This window comes from Labrus mixtus, chromosome 7 (assembly GCF_963584025.1).
Source record: "Labrus mixtus chromosome 7, fLabMix1.1, whole genome shotgun sequence".
NCBI classification, from domain to species: domain Eukaryota; kingdom Metazoa; phylum Chordata; class Actinopteri; order Labriformes; family Labridae; genus Labrus; species Labrus mixtus.
This window is the reverse complement of record NC_083618.1, coordinates 23,045,532-23,066,339: the sequence shown is the minus strand read 5'-3', so window position 1 is coordinate 23,066,339 and position 20,808 is coordinate 23,045,532. Positions and strand designations below refer to the sequence as shown.

At 43.0% G+C, this 20,808-nt stretch overlaps 1 protein-coding gene across 4 annotated transcripts in view; it reads left to right on the top strand.

The window, feature by feature from the left end:
- The window catches only part of raly (RALY heterogeneous nuclear ribonucleoprotein), a 108,655-nt gene that overhangs the window by 55,183 nt on the left and 32,664 nt on the right, over positions 1-20,808 (top strand). For 2 of the 4 annotated variants that reach the window (XM_061041812.1, XM_061041813.1), the window contains exons 2-5: positions 906-1,204; positions 4,930-5,002; positions 7,224-7,271; positions 18,749-18,912. In XM_061041812.1, the coding sequence (XP_060897795.1) occupies positions 906-1,204; positions 4,930-5,002; positions 7,224-7,271; positions 18,749-18,912 (584 nt within the window). Of the gene's footprint in view, positions 1-874; positions 1,205-4,929; positions 5,003-7,223; positions 7,272-18,748; positions 18,913-20,808 lie in introns of all 4 variants that reach the window. The other 2 variants (XM_061041811.1, XM_061041814.1) reach the window with 1 other exon arrangement.

Below are 20,808 nucleotides of genomic sequence, written 5' to 3'. Positions count from 1 at the left end.
TGGATGGATGGATGGTTGGATGGATGGATGGAGTCTCTCTGCATCTTGACTCTGATGACAAAAGAAACTAAAGTTTGTTCCATCTTCTCTCTGCTGTCAGACTTCACTCCCGCCCCTGTAGTCTGTATTGAAATGAATCACTCACTCATTATCATGACTCTCTGGGCTTTCTGTGAATGCTGACGACATCTGAAGGAGTTTAAGCGGGGGACACACAAAGAGATAATCCGGCCAGTTGTTTCCCCTTTCGACAATCCCAAGCAAAGTCACAATTTTTTAATAGTTCAAAAGATTTCTCTTGCCAGATTTCCCTGTGATGTGAGGTGTGTCTAGAGTGATCTGATCCACTTTGAAGGACATTCGGGCTGTGCCGATTGCAAATCGAAACTATTTCAACGTGTTCAATGTTAACAATGCAATTTCTTGTTTTCTGATGGGGAACCCGGAGGAGAGCTGAGTCATGTGGAACAAAACAGTAGCGGATTGGAACGCAAGCTCGGTGAAGAAGGAAGCCCAGCAACCACAGCAAATGAATTTTAACTCACTTCTAGCTTGTACTGTAACATGCCATCTCCACATCTTCATCCATAGTTTAACTTCTTTATTTGTGAATTTTCAGTTGAATAAGTTACAAAAACCATCGCAATGTCTTCCTGCCCGTTGTGCGCCATGTTTGTTTACTCTGAAGTCATGATTGAGAGTAACTGCGGTCTGTCTCCAGAGCGTGCCAACAGCAGCTCCGCTCCATTTCAAATACGCTCTGATGCAAGCGTGCATCAAGCTGAGCAGAGCAGAGCAGATCGTTCCTGAATTTTCTTGTTTTTTTCTTTATTCTAAATTATTATCTTTATGTTTCTTTTTGATTCTTTTTCAGATCTCCTTGTTTTCTGCGTCGCTCCCTTCAGATCCATCCATCCGTCTGTCTCCTCGTCTCCTCGTCTCTCCGGCATGTCGCTGAAGGTCCAGACCAGCAATGTGACCAACAAAACAGATCCCAAGTCCATAAACTCCCGGGTTTTTATCGGTAACCTGAACACAGCCGTGGTGAAGAAGTCGGACGTGGAGACCATCTTCTCGAAGTATGGTCGGGTGCTTGGCTGCTCCGTGCACAAAGGTTACGCCTTCGTCCAGTACGCCAGCGAGAGGCACGCCAGAGGGGCGGTGATCGGCGAGAACGGCAGGGTGCTGGCCGGACAGACGCTGGGTGAGTCCTCGGCAACCATTTGCATGTCATATATTGGACCTAGATTTTTTTTAAGCTCGTTGAAAGCCAAACGGATGAATTCAGAGGTATCATGTTCAGAGGTATCATACCAGGTATTATAAGGGGCTGTTTAATTTACTCCTAAAACCAGCTGTCTGAGGGGTCAGTGTGTGTGTGTGTGTGTGTGTGTGTGTGTGTGTGTGTGTGTGTGTGTGTGTGTGTGTGTGTGTGTGTGTGTGTGTGTGTGTGTGTGTGTGTGTGTGGACTAACCCACGGTCATGAAGGCAGGGGTCAATATCAGGTTTGGTTGGATGAAGGTGTGTGTCATTCAGTGAGTTTTGGATCACTGCCCCAAACACACAAACACACACACACGCACACACACACACACACACACACACAAACACACACACACACACACACACACACACACACACACACACACACACAAACACACACACACACACACACACACACACACACACACACACACACAAACACACACACACACACACACACACACACACACACACACACACACACACACACACACACAGACACACACACACTCACTCTCGCTCTCTCCTTCACGGTGAAGTAAACAGGCTTGAATCTTCAGCCTCTGGCTGCTGAAAAATCACTTTCTCTTTTCATCCCTCCATCCTTTTATCATCCTCACTTCTTCATCTGCTTCTCCTCATCTTCAAACACTTTCAAAATCACAACCTCAGAACACTTCAGCAATCATCCACTGTCATCGAAAGTACGGTAATGTCTCTGTTATCCCGGTGAAGCCAGAGGTTAGCGCTACATCATTTACAGGCAAGTTTTCCTTTTTTTCTGTGGGGAGTTTAGTCTGCAAAGAAACACGGTCAGTTATTTATTCATAACACCCTGGTGTGGCGCCCCTTCATCTGTTGAGTCTCAGTTCAAAGATAGGGTAGAAGCTATACAGCGGCTTCATTCCGGCTCACTTCAGCGGTTTGAGCCCGAAAGAGAAACTAAAGTGACTTCAGAGTCGCATACATTCTGGCTGCTTAGACCGAGGTCGCATTGCAACAGTGTGATAGAGTATGTGGCCCTAATCTGACTGGAAAAGATCTGATTTCATGTGGCCTGGGTGCACAGGTGGCCTAGCGGTTAGCTCACGCCCCATGTACAGAGGCTATAGTCCTTCAGCTGGGCGGCACATGGTCGAATCAGACATTCAGCTCCTTTCCTGCATGTCATTCCCCACCCTCTCTCGCTCCCTGTTTTCCTGCTCAATCCTCTGTCCTGTCACATAAAGGCAAAAAGCCCCAAAGCTTCTTTTTATTAAATCAGACGGTCTGATTCACCAAGAAGGAAATGTGACAGCTTAATGCTCCAAAAGTTGCGCATGTCTGCTTAGTCTTAACGTCTAATTCACAAACAAATACATTTCTCATGATATTCAGGCACAGACACGCCCATAGCGCCCATGTTCTTACGTGCTCCGTGCAGTTTGCTCTTGTTTTGGGTCTGAATGTGGGGAGAAGTTTTTCTGCACCTTCACTCTGTGAGGATCTGAGCTCTCGTTCACATTCAGCTGAATGTTGTCCACACTGACGGTGAGCTCGGAGGGGAGGGGAGGCTGACTTGTTTGTCTGATCACTGGAAAGTTTAAGCATGGGTGCAGCGACCACCTTTACACAACTTTTTTTTTTTTTGCTCCACTCTAACAGCTCCAGGCTGTTGGCGCCGGTTTTGTGTATTTGAGACTTTTTGCAATGAGGCCTATATCTACAGACAGGCGGCATTTTCCCCGTAATGACTGCATAATGGTTCTTTTAAATATGCACAAACAGAACCGACACACAGAGACGCTGTTTGCTCTGCAGCTTGGATTAGGATGCATTTAACCCTTTGTGTGTGTGTGTGTGTGTGTGTGTGTGTGTGTGTGTGTGTGTGTGTGTGTGTGTGTGTGTGTGTGTGTGTGTGTGTGTGTGTGTGTGTGTATGGGACCTGGGTTGGGAACTGTAGGGTCACCGGTTCAAGTCCCGATGCGGACGAAGTTGGTCTGGTAGTTAGAGACTTCCCGAGCTCCGCCCTTGAGCAAGGCGCCGAACCCCCAAATGCTCTGGTTTGCTCCCTGAGTAGCAGTGCGTAGCAGCCCCACTCTGAATTCTCTCCTCTAATGCATGTCCACAGGTCCTGTTTGTGCATACGTGAAAAGCATGTCGCTAAATAACAGAGTCTCAATTCAGAATTTACAAAAGTATATACAACACAAACAGAATCAGGCCCTGAATGTAGTCGTTCCACAGTAGAACAAAAAACATGCAATGACGAGTGGAGTATCAAACCGGGTCGTCGAGATCAGCCTCACATCCAGAAGCGTGCTGGTAGAGACTTCAGCCCCCAGAGATCCTTCACACAATGAGGACTTCACAGAATGGATGTGAGGATGAATCACAGGTTGTTTCCTTTTGTGAGCACAGAGCAGCTTTTAACTTTACACCCACGTGTAGCGAGCAGGTGGAAACACACAAACAAGTGAGTCCTTACACGCTGCTGAATAAATCAACATAAAAGTAGAAGCTTCTGTTCGCCTGTAATTCATGACAGCAGCTCTCCTTTTTGTGTTTTTTTGTGTTTGTAGTGTTACATGTTTACATATCCTGCAGGGGAATGACATGATGATGTAATTCAAACTGGTTTCTGTTAGGATACAAAGGCCTTCTCAGTTTTCTAGTTGGTGTTGAGATTGAAACTTTCCTGCGCTTTGTGTGTAACACTGAACGTCTTTTAAAGATCGTTCCAAGTGCATCCAGAGAGGAGACACTAAACTGAGTGTGAGACAGAAATCAACATTTCTGACCTGATTCCACTTAACATGCTTTTTCAAATCCCTGGTTTGCTTCAGCCCAAGTGAGCGAGACACGATTACCCCTGGTTTCTGACTCTACTGTCCTGTCTCTGAAATAAAAGCATAACAAAAAAAACTGTTCCCAGTGAACAGCTGACTGTACCAACAACATCTGTAAAATAGCTCAACAGCTCCCTCTAGTGGACTTTATGAGGCCGTACATGAGCCCTCATTGTTACAGCTTTATTTATTTATTTATTTTTACAGGGACATTGCATATTAATAAACATTTCAGTCAATATGCCAGAGTTAGCCAAAAGCTTAATTTTCATCTGTTGTCCCTGGCCAGATTTTATAAAAGTCTCCCTAAAAAAAAAAAATTTGAACATTGCTAAAAGCTATAAATAGAAATATCATGACAGTAATTAAGCAGACAGGTAAGCAGCCATGCAGGATACACATAAAGCAGCATTTGGTTAATATAAAAAATGTATATCATGCAGGACAGACATGGAGCATCACTGAGCAGACATAACAAATATAACATAATATCAAACACAACTCATTTTCCAAAATCAAGATAAATGAAGTGAGTAATTATTTTAAGACACATGGACACATCAGGCAGATATTTTATAGTTATTTAAATGAAGTAAAGTCTCTTTTTTGAAACTGAAGAATAAAGCTGACTTTATACTATGAAGTGAAAGTAGAAAATTGTGATATTTACTGGTAAGACGTGAAGTGGGAAGTTTTGTTTTTCATTGTTCATTCACTTAAGTTTCTAAATATTTAAAGTCAGCTTTCCAGTAGCTCTGATATCCAGCGTTCATTTCTTTTGACCTGTTGTGGATGCTTTTGACGGCGTTGCTCTCCTCTGCTCTCTCTCTCTCTTCAGATATCAACATGGCCGGAGAGCCGAAGCCAACCAGATCCAAAGGCCTGAAGAGATCAGCAGCTTCCCTCTACAGGTACACGGCCACATCTGTGATCAAAATGTTTTGATTGGTCAGCGTGTCACTCAGCCCAATTGTCTCATTTTGAGCATCGCTTCAGGTTGAATGTTTTAAAGGCCAAAGTTCAGCTGCGTAAAATTCAATAACTTTCAACGTCAGTTGGTCCCTGATGTAAAATATTTCCCTCGGCTCGGGGCTCCGTCGAGGAGGGGGCCGCCACAGAGGGTCTCTCGGTTTTGTTTACACGAAGGCTTTCGCGGTAGTCCCTGTCATAATACCGCACATGTGCTCTTCATTTAGCATGGTTACGATTCACCCACATCGACATACTTTAACATCACCAGACAGCATATTTGACAATGTTAAATAGCTTCTCAAAAATGGGCAAACAAAGAGAACGGAGAGGGCCAAACCGGAGCAGAGATGAGAATGTTTGTTGTCCTCAGTGAAGCAGTCACATCGTCCAAGATTACCTCCAACCTGCCATAACAAATCAGCACAGGCAGAGGGAGCGCAGGGAAGCAACTGACTGAAAATAAATGTGAGAAATTGACGTTGCTGATTGCATCCAGCAGGGATTCCCCCCCCATCCCTGAAAATGCCTCCTGGTAATTTCCTCATTCCACCACAATCAGCGTAAACTCTGCCACTGTTCTGTGTTTATAAAATTATCTCACTTTTAAGAGACTCTAATGGGTCCCTTAAAACTTTTAGTCGGGATAACGGTGGCTAAGGACCTTCTGGGAATGCATCAGGGAACAGTTAGCCGCAGGCAAACACTTCCACATCAAAGGGTTTCACTTACAGTATCCTTAAGGAATCCATATGGCCACATAGTCAGCGAGCGCACACGAGACGTTAGGAGCGACTTCAAGCGAGGTGGATTTATGCATCCACACGCAGGATCTAAATTAGAAGCCGACAAGAGAATTTACACAAACTAATGTGTCGACTAGAAAAAAAAACTGCAGAGTAACTCCTCCTGTGGGACTCCAATCTGAATAATTCTGAGATATCAAAACCATGTATGGTTAATCACACGCTGAAGACAGTGGAGGCTGAGACCCTGAAGTAAAAGTTTCAAGGTTTTAGGCCGCTGTGTGACCAACACTGCTGCGTTACTTTTTGCATGTTTCATATTTGAGACACATCTGACATATCTGTCTGATATCTCCGTGTCTGACATATCAGACACGGAGCGAGGAGGATGTGAGTACATGACACGATCTGAAGGCGGTTAAAAATACATTATGGAAAAGAGCGCCGGTGACGTCAACAGCGCCTTTCTGAAAAATGTTGAAAGATTTTAAACTTGACTGCTCGGAGCAGCCGCACAAAAAGGCGCAGCGTGGAGCGCTGGTGGCGCAGTATGGAGGCCTTGCTTCTCCAGGCAGGCGGACCAGGTTCAATTCCCACCTGTGGCTCCTTTCCCACATGTAATTTCCCTCTCTCTCTCTCTCCCTGATTTCTGACTCTATCCACTGTCCTATCCCTCCATTAAAGGCACATAAATCCCAAAAATTAATGTTCTAAAAAGGCAGAGCGCTCGGAAAAAAAAAACGCTGGGCGCTGCACTTTTTGTCCAGGCGGCCACGCTCTCTATACTCGTTGAAAACTATTTTAAAGAGACGCTGCTGCTCAGAAAAAAAACACAGGGCCAAACAAGATTTAAATCTAAATCCTTGAATGAGTAAAAGCACATTACAAGAAATAAAGAAGCATTCCTTGCCTTGATTTCATTTATTTCATTCGACTTATGTTTCACCACATAGGCTCATTTCCAGTAAACATCCCATCTGGGTCATCTGATTTGATGTTTATTGATTTTCATTACGGATTTTATTACGGAGCATTATTTATTTCAACATGGTCTGCAGCTACAGAACGAGAAGTCTTCATGTTTTTCTAACTACGTCTGTCCTTGCTGTTGTTTGCACCAGAGCATGTGCAGTAAAAGTTCTTGCACGTTAACAGCGATAGTAAAATGTGTCAGGTTACATTCACTTTAGTGCCCGTCATGCTCCAGAATCCACTCGTTTTTTATTTCTCCCCGTCCGTCTCCCGGGGTGAGGTGACGTATGCTGCGGTTTCTTTTCTCTCCGCCAGACAGTTTGGGAAAGGAAACCGGATAAACGTCCCATATGCTGTTTTAAATGTGTTTTCATGCTCGTATTCAGGCCTCATATATTTCTATCGCTCATCAGTCACTCTTCTGTGTCGTTCTTTTCTTCAACAGTGGATATGAGCTGGACTACGATTACTACAGAGAAGACTTCTATGACAGGTAAGAGGACACACACTCCGGCACCTGTGTTAAGTCTTAAAATTCTAGATACGGTTGAGATTGAACAGAGTGGCAGAGTTTGCATGATATTTACAAAAGTTAGGGAGGAAATTTTGGTTTTTGGAATGCTTCATAATTTAAAAATGAATGGATAAATAAATCAGAGCCCAGACAGGTTTGGTCCATCTGCAGGATGAAGAGGATCAGGGACCAGATGGACAATTCTTTAGGGAAGGTCAGGGAGTTAGAGAGGTTTGTGGAGTGGGGGAAGGGCAGCAGCTGGATCTCTGCAGGTGCTTGTATGTGAATGTGTGTGTGTCCATGTGTGTATTTGTTAAATTGTGGAGTGCAGGCATAACATGTTCAGACCCACAGTTCCAAAGAGAGTGAAGTGATTAAAGACGAGGGACTGAAATACGATCATGTGATGTGAATCCAAACGAAAATGTCAACAGACTCCGATTGCATGTGACGAGGAATAAAAAGTCAATGTAGTAGGCCTACTGTTCTGATTCATGCGGATCTGTTCCCCGTGTTTCACTTTACCATCAGTGCACCCAGGGCCGCCCCTGGCCAAATTGGGGCCCTAAGCAGAATTTTATTTTGAGGCCCCCCCCCATTACAAAATGACTGTATCACGAAATGCCATTTAGGTGTATAACCTTGATTAGTACAAACAAATAAAATGAACAGCCTCTATCAACAATGGAACAAGCCTTGTTGCAGATGCACATGTCTGCATTTTCTGGATGCAAAGTCATCAATGAGGTCATCATATGACAGCTGCTGTGCCACTTCTGAGTTGATGCTTATGATAGCCAGGCCTCTCAAGCGTTCTCGCGCCATTGATGAGCGGAGGTATGTTTTGATTACTGATGAGTTACAGGTGACGTGCTGGGTGAGGCTGCTTCAGTTGACATGGGGCTTGATGGCCCTGGTGACGTGCTGGGCGCTGGCTCCGTGTCACCCTTAGTAACAAACTTCAGCATTGACCCTGTTATGACAAGAAATCCATCATACAAGCAGATTATTAAGATTTGTTTTGGTCTTAATGGTAAATTACACAATGAAATTAATGTAAATACTAGCCTCACAAAGATTAAAATGCAATTAATGCAAATACGACTACAACTAATAATAATATTCATTATGATTTGATGATATTTCTATATTTAAATATTTTTATATACTTATTTTTATACTTAGGTTCTATATTCCTACACTGCCGTTTGCTGCTGCAACGCTTTAAATGTCTCCATTGTGGGTCAAATAAGAGATTATCTTAATTTATCTTATTTTATCTAATCTTATATGACTGTTATGAATTCAATTCACCAAGCGATGGCGACATTTTACCTCCATAAAAATAGCCCAAAACTTCTATTGATAGCATAGATTGATAGGCTATAAACCTGAGCCAACATACGACCACCAACTGGTGAATTAACCACTCCTTTTTCAACAGAGGTGAATGTATATGCAGTTAACAAGACATTCAATAAATGATAATCAGGGCCGCTGGAAAATTTAATCTCCGGTCCACATCTAGACAGAATGATCCTCTCTTCTGTCTCATGATTAGCAGCTCGGGTGTTTATGCCACAAAGTTTTTCTTTTTTATTTCAACAACATACCTTCAAGTGAAGCACGAGCCTCCTGTTGTTTTGACTTTTTCTTTCTTATGCTTGCTCCCGATTCATATTGCCGTTTGGAGGCCATCTCTCCACCTGCATCCAACTGCCTGTCGGCGCATCTGACCGCTGATTGGTCAGATGCTGCGTGCTGTCAATCATTGCGGCAACGCGTGCGGTGTCAGATTACTCGTCTCTTTTTTTTTCTATCCTGCCTCGGGCTGACTTGGTGCTCTACGCGCGCCTCACGCCAGCGATGCACATCCTTTGCGCATTTGCAGAGAATGCGTCCCCTTGCCCCCCATGGATCGTGGGGCCCTACGCACAGCGCGTGTTCTGCGTGTAGGGAGGGGCCTGTTAGTTTCATGTCAGCTCCGTTCCACAATAACAACCCGCTCACTGTTCATTATCCCATTAGAAAGTTATTTAAAGGCACAATGAATCAAAGATATTTTTGCACTTCCTGTAAACATGTAACAAAAGCAGTTTAAAACACTTGATTTGTAGCTTTGGGTTGTTTTTCAGGAATGTATCTGTAAAGACCCTGACGCACCAAGCAGACGGCAAAGAACTAGTGGCGCCTAACGTCTTGGCCAAAAAGTTGCACTTGAACTCACCGCAAAGACTACAGCCGACGGGTAACCACCGCGCTCATGTGTGAGAGGAAATAACTCTCCATGGCAGCAGGTGGCGGTAGGAGAAGACCATTTTCACACCGCTGTCGCTCACCACTCGCATTATAGGTAGCCTACTAACGGAGAATAATGTCTGATATGGCGCTGGCGTTGTCGGCCCTTGGTCTTTTAGTGGAAAAAGAAAAGAAGAGGCGGAGGAGACAAATAAGGAGAAACCACACTAATGGGTGAAAGCATGGATACTACAGCGGCGTGCTCAAGGGGCGTTACTGAACCTGAGTCGAGAGCTGGAGATGAATGAAACCTCTGAACAGCCAATCAGAGAGATTCCTCTCACCAATCGCCAACGCCGATTCAACATGTCGAATCAGCTAAAAAAGGGCAGACAGAGGCCGATGGGTAGCGACGGAGCCGGACACACCCCAAAAACTAGGGCGACGACCGCTCACCGATGGTCTAACTAGGAGCGACGGCCAACGATCTCCTTGGTTTGTCAGGGCCTTAAGATATTTAGAGTTTTTAAGTATTTTGAAGTGTTGGGCCGCAGTCCAAGCCGATGTATTTGGCGAGTTTTGTAGGTGATTGGCCAACAGCTGCTTTTTCTGGCTGAACCTCAATCTGAGCCTGACGGTGAAGCAAACATGGCGGCCGACAGCGCGAGCCTGAACGGGTGATAGAGAGGCGGAAATAAAAGAGTACAGCACTTGGATAAAAGCATTGCATTAATTCAGTCAATTCACCATTTACAACAGAAGGGTTAACTGTATCTTTCATCATGATAATACCATTTACAAGATTGCACACAAAAACCTTCAACCAGGGAATTAAATGCCTTTGGGGCGATTTCTCTCTCTGTCTCTCAGCGTCTCGATAAAACCAATCTGAGAAACATCTGGTCAAATTCAATCCATTTACATTGACCTCTGCAGTCATGTCACCGTGTGGTAGCCATTACTGCTCTGACAACACCAGATGAAAGTCATTATCAAAGCTATCACTGTTGTGAGGGTAAGAAAAAGAGTTGCATCTGTAGTCCTGGAATTTCACGTTTCTGAAGCAAATCCTTGGACCCACTCATGTATGTCTCAACTGATTTCACTGAGAGTTCAGGCCTTTGAAACTTCACTTTGGTAGCATAGGGGGAAAACATGCACATGGGCCAATTGGAGGAAGTGCACATACTAAGCAGGACACAAGAAGAGATAGAGAGTTGAGGTGAATCAGAGATCATCCAGATGATCCCAGATGTCAAACAAGTGTCAGTCTCCGATCTGTTTGAAGAAATCTTTGAATTGAAAGAAAAAAAGTCTGAAACAATCCGGGGTCATTGGACGCAGAGGATTTGTTGGCACACATGTTTTATGTTTCAACAAAGACTGTCATACTTGTGGGAGAGAAACAGCTTTCACAAAAGCCTCCTTTGACTCCTGTCAAAACGCATTAAGCTTTGTTGTGTGTTGAAGTAAAACAGCCCTGTGCAGTGAAGAAGGGTAATCGAGGTTTCTAAATCTCTTTGGAAGGAGAAGAAGAGTCATCGATTCTAATCCTTTGAATTATACATCATTACTCCAGATACTTAGTTGAAGCACATTCAGAACAAAGAGGGAACAGCCGTTTTTTTCTCACTGGATTTGTCGAACACATGGCTTGTCCTCTGGATCTAACTTGGGGTTTTCCAGTCCTGGAATGATGTTCCCTTTAACCCCTATGACCCCTGAATTAATCTGTTGGGACTACGAGAGTGTCTTGATTTATTTTATGTAACCCAGAGTACAAATAAATGTAAACATAATTTTCAAGCTCTCCTGGCCAGCTACACAATCCAAACCACACTGCTGTGATTTTTTTATTTTATTTAGATTTTACGGCTGACGATGAACTTTAAGTCAAGTGTAACCCTGGAATTGATGGAAAGTACAAGTTGGGACAAGTCTGAAGGACAGCAGAGAGGAAACAAGTATACGTTCATTTTGTGCACAAGTTGTTCAACTCCATCTCAATTCTTTCAGCCATGCTTGGTGCATTTCTTTATCCAACAGTCTTGGTGTAGTTGGCTAAAATACATCAAGCATGGCAGGACACATCAAGTTGAGTCGATGAAGACCAAGGGCCTGTGTCCACTTATGTCGTTTTTGCGCCCACAACCAGAGCGCTTCTCACCAGCGCTTACTCTTGCTGGGTTTCAAAAGCTAACTTCCGCTTCCCTCAGTAATGAGGGTCTGTTTTTAATAGCTCCATGTGCTTCTTATGTTTTCTTTATTCAAGGAAATATCACCAAGAAAACATGAAAAAGGAATCCTGTCCTGGCATGAGCAACAGTTTTGACCTGGAAATAATTTCCTCTGAAAAACCAGTTAGATTAGTTTTTCCACCGCCATTGTTGTTGACAAAGCTGATATCACAACTCCTGCCCCTTCTTAAATTTCGATTGATTGATGGACCACATTGACAAAATATCTCCTGAATGAAATGATAAAGTGACCTTACTATATTATCAGAATTATCAGATTTCTTTATGAAGTGCTGGCTTCTCTGACAACAATGCAGCAGCCAGTATGTCCTCCTTCTAACTTTAGATTCTGGTCCTGAATGCTCTGGATTTGTTTGGATCAGAGAAGGTAGGCGGTTTTAATGCTCCCCTACACGGCCGTTTTGGACGCCCCTCGGTTTGCCAGATATGAGAGCAGTTATCAGGTCAACAGGTGTTGCAGCGATGGAAGCGGGCAAGAGAACTGGTTCAGATAGAAGTGATTGTACCCGACATAAAAAGCCTCTGCATGTTTCTAATAATCTCCACGAGCAGAAACATGCTCAAACTAGGATCAATATTAACTAGGGTGCTTTTGAAAAATGGAGAGCGGTTAGAACACATAATCTATGTTTGACAAACACCTAATTTCCATTCATTTTGAAAACCATTCCCATGAAGGAGTAAAAGTTCATTTATTTCCACATTAATGAGGTTTTCCGAGAATATGAAATGGAATAGCCTGAAGAGATAGCACGGAATAAAAAAGCAATAAAAACAACAGTACAAATCATGATCTTTTTTTAGGGTGACTTCCAGAAAGATCATGGACTATCACTTCAAGATGCCTCCAGTCACATTACTGTGGGTGAATTTTTGTCCCTCCAATCCTCAACACATTAAAGACCTCGGTAAAATATGTGGATTGGGAAACAGCTCATTAATGGATCTCCTCTCACTCTATTAACCAGTTTTTTTTAAAGTAGACAAACATGATCTTAAAACTGACAAAGTATGGGGCGCTGGTGGCGCAGTGGTTAGTGCGTGCGCCCCATATATGGAAGCTGTAGCCTCAAGCCCGGGTTCACATCCCACTTGCGGCCTCCTTCCCGTAGGTCACTCCCCACTCTCTCTCCCTGATTTCCGACTCTATCCACTGTCCTATCTCTCCATTAAAGGCATAAAAAGCCCAAAAATAAATCTTTAAAAAAAAAAAAAAAAAACTGACAAAGTATGACAAAAGAAAGAAGAAATTGAAAAAGCTTTGAGGTCCGAAACAGACCGCCAAACAAATGTGCAGCCAAAGAAAAGAGACCAGAACCATGAGTGTTGGTTGCTCTAGCATCTGTTCAGTGAACTGTTTGTTGTGATAAAAACCATGTTCTTGGTGTTTATAGTCCAGTTCTCATGAAGCAAAACAGTGATACATTTTTAATTGTTCTGGCTTCTATTTACATTTTATTTTGAGTAAATCTGGATCCATATGGTTATAGTGCTGACATTCAACTTGAAGGATACATGGTTGGGCAAATCTACATTGTGTGAAAATTTTTACTTCATACAAACAAATTAATAATTCAATTTTCAAATCAGCAAGCCCAGGATTAAACATACAAACATGCCTGGTCAGTGGAAAGGTCTGAACTGACCAAGTCAGCCACGTGGCAGCTAGCTCTGAGAGTTAAATCATTACCAGAGAGATGTGAGCTTTGGGGATGCCAATGGACTGGATGGATGTTGAATTGGAGTTGGGAATAAAAATCAGGTTTACAGCAACGGTTTCTTTAATTTATTGAATTTTGTTCAAAACTTTGAATAGGTAATTGATCAGAATCTAACTCTGGATTTTCGCAAATCTCAATCGTTGGACAAGTATTGATTTATGGGGGCTGTGGTCCTCCAGGAAGCCCAGGTTCGGGTCCAACCTGTGGCTTCTTTCCCGCAGGTCATTCCCCACTCTCTCTCTCTCTCTCTCCCCCTGATTCCGACTCCACTGTCCTAACTCTCTAAGAGGCACAAAAAGCCCAAAAATAAACCTAAAAAATCAGACAGAAAAAACACTGATTTATGGTTGGAAATGTAATTTATTTGTTATCCTCCTTCTTTTCCTTGGGTTTTATTTTATTGTTACTCCTTTCATCCCCACGTTTCACTTTGTCTTGTGGTCTTGGAATATATTGTTTTTTGAAGACTAACATGAAGTTTATTAGACTTGAGTTTTTGGAACAATACTTTCCAACTCAGCGTTGGTATTCTACATCAACACAACTTAAACCAGAAAAAAAATAATCACAAGCTCTCTTCAGTATATATATATATATATATATATATATATATATATATATATATATATATATATATATATTATAATTATAACCAGAAACTGTGTAAAAGATGGATGTAGTTTCTACATCTACCAACAAACCACAGTCACACACTGATGGCAGAGGCTTCTATGTGTAGTGGCCTTTAGTATAAATTCATTCTAAAATGCTAACCACTCGGTAAAAAAGTAGTTTGTGGTACAGTGTCTTGCCAATGGACACTTCGGCATGGGACTGCAGGAGCTGGGGATCAAATGCCCCCTGCATATGGGAGACGACCGACTTTCACACTGATCCACAGCCTTTTTGTCTTAACCCAACTTTGGATCAATCTAGTATTCATCATCCAGGTGGAGTTGAGACGGGCTTGGCCACCAGAGACAACGCCATGCCAACTAGGCCCGCCTCTATTTATACAAATGCATGAATTATTTACATTCCATAGAAAACCCATCCATTGTTCTTCCAACCATCCCAGTCCAGATCATCATGGCAGTTTGCTGAACCGGCCATATGTGATATAAAATCCCACAATCCACTATGGGGTCTCCTGCTAGTTTTACATGCCGGGACGACCTCCACAGGAAGGGTATCCTAACCAGATGTCCAAACCACTTTAACTGGACCTTTTCAATGTGAAGGAGTAGTTGCCCTATAGTCAGACCTCCTTCCAGATGTCTTGAGCTCTTCTGCTCATCACTCAGGGTCAGACACCCTGCGGACGATACTGAAAGTTCACGATTGAACCCGACGATCCTCTGGCCACATGCTGGCTTCCTAAACTTCTCTTTATCCATTGCCCAAAATCAGCCCTGATGCCAAAGTCAGAGAAGTCCCGCAGAGCTAAAGTGGACAAACATCTGTCTTGGCAGGTGTTGAAATGTACTCACCAGCTGTGGCATCATTGGATTCTGGCGGCCTCTTTCTTTCCCTCCCACAAAGTTTAGCTCCATGAAAGTGTAATAAATGTACATATGTATTTGTGGTTTGTGCAGTGGTGAACAGACATGTATGGTTCATTGGCAGTGTTGCTTTTCTCAGCTTCAGAGCTGTCAAGAAGAATTTTGCCCCCCCCCCCCCCCCCCCCTTCACATTTCGGTCTATCTTGTTATTTTCTGTTCAGTCCTCATTATTTTATTCCTCATATCAAATCCAGCCTGACCTGGCAGAATCAGAGCAGAAATCAAAGTTTATTCATCTTCTGAAATATGAACTGTTCAAAGAATCTGAGGATTAAGGACCATGTCTGCTTTGCTTGTTCACTTTGTGCAGCAGAGCAGTTTTTGTCCAAACCATCATTTTCACAATGTGATTTACCATCAAAGCCACAGCCGAGGGTTTAGCAGGATTTACCTGCAGCTCAGTGACTCCATTTCTTTCTCCAGTTCACCGCCATGATGATGCATGTTGGACGTATTTGTGACGTGCCTCAGTATTATGAACATATATTTACTAAGCTCTCTAGGTGCAGATTGCAGTTGACCCAACACTTTTGTATACCTGAGGTAAATAAATAAGAACTTTTATGAAGACTGACCAGACTGAAAGAGAGACAAGGGAGACTTCCTGTGGATCCAGGAGGACAAGAGCCCAGGCTGCATTGACTGTATGCCATTGCTCATGGACCAGATAGTTACTTTCACTTCTTTCCAGTGTACTACTGCACATTTTCTTAGGAATTAATAAGTTATCCAAATGAGATGAAGTAACCCCCCCCCCCCACACACACACACACACAAAAAAAATCTTTCAGAGAGCAAGGTGAGATATTGAAAATGATCAAAATATAGTGTACACATGATACTGATAACTGATATTAAAGGAGCAATATGTAACTCTGACACCTAGTGTTTAAAGTTGGTACTGCAGTCCGAATTCAAATAATTGGAGAGAGCTTTCTCCCTCTACTCCTGCCTCCCCAGATGTGCCTGCATGTTGTCATGTCCTTTAAATACTTCTCTGTGTCTCTGTAATGGTGAAACCACAAGAGGGAAAATTAGCATCCTATTTTAAAACCATAGTGGTTTATGTTTTAAACTTAATTTCCAAATTACTGCATCCAAATCACGACTACCCACAATAATTTTAACTCAGAGGGTTCCAGAGAGCAGATTTGTGGTTTCCACTCTGCTGTCTTTGACTAAAGAAGTTTAACAATGGACGTTTAATGAGAAAAAGAGAATCTGAATTTGCTAATATTGCCTGTGCCTGGCCTCCAAGTTGATAAAATAACTTTCTGAATTTTGTCGACAATGTGATGTCATGTGGAGAGGACGCTTTCGTCAAATGCTGCCAAGAGAAAAACAAATTAAATTGAGACAGATTTTCGGTTTTCGTCAATATTTAATCCTACACATTCAGTTTGAGCCAGGACACCAAAATGTTGGCCAATAAACCTTCGTACCTGTCAGAAGCAGGAACTGTGTGGGTGGTGTCTGAAATTATTTACAGATGTGAGCAGCAGTGAGGTCAACAACCTGACATTTTCTCAAAAAGAAATGACATTACATGTAGATGACAACAACATGTTGGGAATCAGAGGTGCAGCTTCACTGACACTGTGTATTTCACCATGGCTTAAGAAAATGCCGTCCCTACATGCTACATCGTAGAAAACTTTGAAACATTCTCAACATATTCTAATTAAATAATCCAATGCAATTTTTAAAAACAAAGAATAGAATATGACTGTAACACTAAGACCCACAAGGCATGGGTGCAGAGAACCTGTCTTGCAGCTGAGGTCAGTTTTGCAAGATCATGGGGTCCCATGGAAAGAAGCCCTTTCTACACACATCCACCCATTAATTATAGGTCTCTGATTATAGACTAAATATTTGATCACCAAAAATGTTGTCTTGGAACACTGAGCCTGAGGTGTATAAAAAAAAAGTAAAGCATGGTCAAAATGAAAAAAAATGTTCTAATGTGCAGGAAGGATTTCTCCTTTGTATTCCTCTCGTTCCTGTTGTCCACACTTCTTTGCCGCTGAGGTGGAGGTCAGAGCAGGTTGTGCATGAATGAGGACAGCGGTGATGGTGGTGGCTGGGCGTCAGGGACGTCGGGTGGTAGTAGTGCCAGATCACCTCGCTGAAAGTTTGGGGAGCTCCATCTACTCGAGAGCCTGGCCTCAGCTGCCAGGGCAGAAGTGGAGGTGATGTTATACGTATGCACAAGCAGGCAAAACAACGAGTGATTGATTGACTGTATGTGGTGAACACAAACCAAAATAAATTGTGCATTAAAAAATGCCGCAATGTGAGGCAAAATCTGAAAATCAGTTGGCTTTAAATCTCGCAAGTTGGTGAATGCACAAAATATACCACAGTCAGAAACATAAATGAAGTACAGGAGCAGCTTCTCTGCAGTCAGAGGCGTTTCTTTACTCGTCAACAAGCAAGGCAGGTGACTGCTCGGGGTCCCCCTGTGACAGTAGGAAACCTCCCTAAAGGAGCCCCGTCTGAAACTCACTGTTGTTTCACTGCTAAGAAACCAAAGTTTGTCAATGAAAGTCAGCGAAGGACCTAAAGAAAGAAGAATCATCCGTCTGGAGGTGAAAAGTGGAAAACATAAATATGATGGAGCTAGTTGCCGTATTAATGGGGGAGAGACAATGAATAACATCACGTCTTCTAGCGTTATAGCGTTTGTTCTTTGAAGTCTAACAGTGGTTCACTAAGCTGGTACAGTCTGTCCGTGACCGAGTCGAGTGCGAGCTGCAGGGAGTCAGAGTCGTGACACGGTCAGACATAACGGTGATGAACGCTGATCGGAGGGGCTTGTTTCAATTTTTGCCTCGGGCCCAAACAGACTTTAGCATCTCAAAGCCTGCAGAACAAACAGTTCTGAAAGCAAAATTTCAAAATGAATACACCTCAAAACATTTCATTTCAAAATATCGAACTGTGAAAACCTTTCCCATGTATGATCGATCTCAACTGTTGCTTCCTCGTCCTGCTGGAAAACAAAAAAAAAATGCAGTATTGACTTATCTACAAGACACAGCAGGGTACTGAACATAACTCAGAGAGAGATTACATGTCCACTGCTCAGGTGAGCAAATTCATTCAGTACGACCAAATGTGTAAATGCACAGATGTGTGCAGATATGTTCTTTTTACAGCCCAACGTTCAGGGCTTATTTCCTCTAAATAAACATGAATTCAAAGATTCAGTACCTAATCTGTTGATTAACCAGGGGCGCTGCTTGTCAACAGGCAAGGCAGGCAAGTGCTTGGGGCCCCAGAGGGCTGACAAACTTTGGACCAAAGCAGCAACCCAAAATGTGCTAATTTTGCAATGACAGTAGAAAACCTCCCAATGGGGGCCCCATCTGACAGCATTGAATCTTGTTGCCCTTGTTTGGCCCGCCAAAGAACTTTTGCCTATGTCCCCAACAGACTCTAGAATCGCCACTGTACTGTAGATTTTTTTAAATGTTTTTTCTGCTCATACACTTTCAACCCTCCTCCTCCTCCTCCTCCTCCTCCTCCTCCTCCCTCTTCTTCTTGCTCCTTTCATGCCCTAAAGGCTCACTCCTCCATGTCTGACAACTCTTCCCTTTTGTTCCTGTCCTCTCCTCTCTCTCTCTCTCTCTCTCTCTCTCTCTCTTTCTCTCTCTCACTCTCTCTCTCGTCAGGTTGTTCGAGTACCGTGGCAGGGTGTCTCCGGTCCCGCGGGTGGTGCCTGTCAAACGCCCACGGGTGGCTGTGCCTTTGGTACGACGGGTCAAATCTCTGCCTGTCAAACTGTTGGCACGCACCGCCTCTCTCCTCCCCACCAGCAACAGCAACAAACAGAGATGTGAGTTTCACTTCATCCATCTCTCTTTGAGTTTACAGAGGCTTTAAAGTACATCAGTATGATCATCTGATAAATAAACTCATAAACGTCATGCTGAACTGTCTGTCTGGTTGTTGAACGTCCCTCTCCCCTCTCTCTCTCTCTCTCTTGTTTATTATTTATCCTGCGTTGTCTCCTCTCATATCTGATTTGGACCTGAGCTTTTCTGTCCTGATCGCTTACTTTCTTTGTCTGCAGAGTTTTACTGAACGCCGCTCTGTGCAGAACCTCGCCGAGCGGTTTTCACATCAATGATTTGAGTGTCTTTCTGTGTACTCATCAAAGTTGCATTCATTTAAAACAATGCTTACTTTATTTCAAAGTAAAATACAGAGCTGTAACTTTGTACGCGTTCCCCTCTAATGTTCAGTCTGTCAACATGTCCTTGAAACACAGCAACATTGTTAAATTTTAATCTGGAAGCTGAAATTATCCACTGGTTTTAATGAGACAACTGGCTCACTGAACTGCTTTTGTCCTAACCATCGCGGTCTTCACACCGGCTGCATGTCGGCTGGAGAAGCATCCAGCTGCAGCCCTGGAGCTGAAGCCACTGGCCTGACAGAAGTCACTTTTTTTTTCTTCAGAAATTAGACCATAACTGTGCCGATATACTTAACACTTATTGTATATTACAATTAAGTATTGTCTAGAAAACCTGACAGAAGAGACATAAACAGAGCAACACGGCCACACATGGACGGCCACAGTGGGCGTAAACACAGAAATGTGTTAATTAGTGGAGACAGCTGTTCGGATAATTCAATGTCAACAGCGAATAAACACACAACACTGATATATTTAAACTATTATTTTTATTTTAGGTACATTACAGAAAATAAAATGTTACCTAAAAGTGGATTATTTTTAAGAGCTCCCCTTAAACATCTCAGAGAGCTCGTATACTTTTCAGGGGAGCCGAGCTCTCTTTAGCACCTCTCTCTACACACAGACCTCCACATGCAAACAATCGTACTTAAGAACTGTACGGGACAACTTTGCACAGTGTGAGTGCACCCTGAAAATGCATTAACTGTTGTTCTGCCAAGACTAAAAAAGCATTCATCTTGAAAAAACAACAAGAATAGGTACTCTTATTTAAAAATAATGATCCATACCAGAAATATCCCCTTTAATGCCTAACTATCAAATTCTGTGGGAAGAAAATGTTTCAGAAACTTGGGAAACAGACCATGGAGAAATGAATTTAAGCTCCGACAGGTGCAGGGTTAAATGTTCAGCAGAAATCTCACTCTGATACTTTGATGACATTAGTGTCAAAAGAATGTTGTAACATATTTTGTCAATTTAAAAAACTTATCCTCAATTATCTGTAATTCTTCCCTGTAAGACTCTGATCCTCTGTAATGCCGCCCCCCTGTACAGTGACTCACAGAGGTCAGAGGTGCAGCTGGCAGGGATCAGTCAGGACTCCAGCACTCCCTCATGTGTTCCTGCTGTTAAGAGGAGCAGAGACGGCGCTGAGGAGCAGGGGTGTCGCAAAGATTTCTAGGCATCATGAAATGAGATCACATTAGGGCCCCTGCATAACAGTCTCAGCCAACTTTGCAATATTGCTTTAACAACACCTCCATTACAAAAATAACCAAATAAAAGCTTTTAATCAGGAAGCAGATGGCCTAGCGGTTAGGTAGTCCTCCAAGCAGGCAGCCTGGGTTCAAGTCCGTCCTGTGTCTCTTTTCCTGCATGTCATTTCCCACTCTCTCTCTCAGTTTGTACTCTATCCACTATCCTATCAAATAAAGACAAAGAGCCCAAAAATAAATCTAAAAATAAAAGCTTTAAAGTTCAGTCTGCAAAATATTCTGTCTTCAGTACTTTTAAATCTCAAGCCCT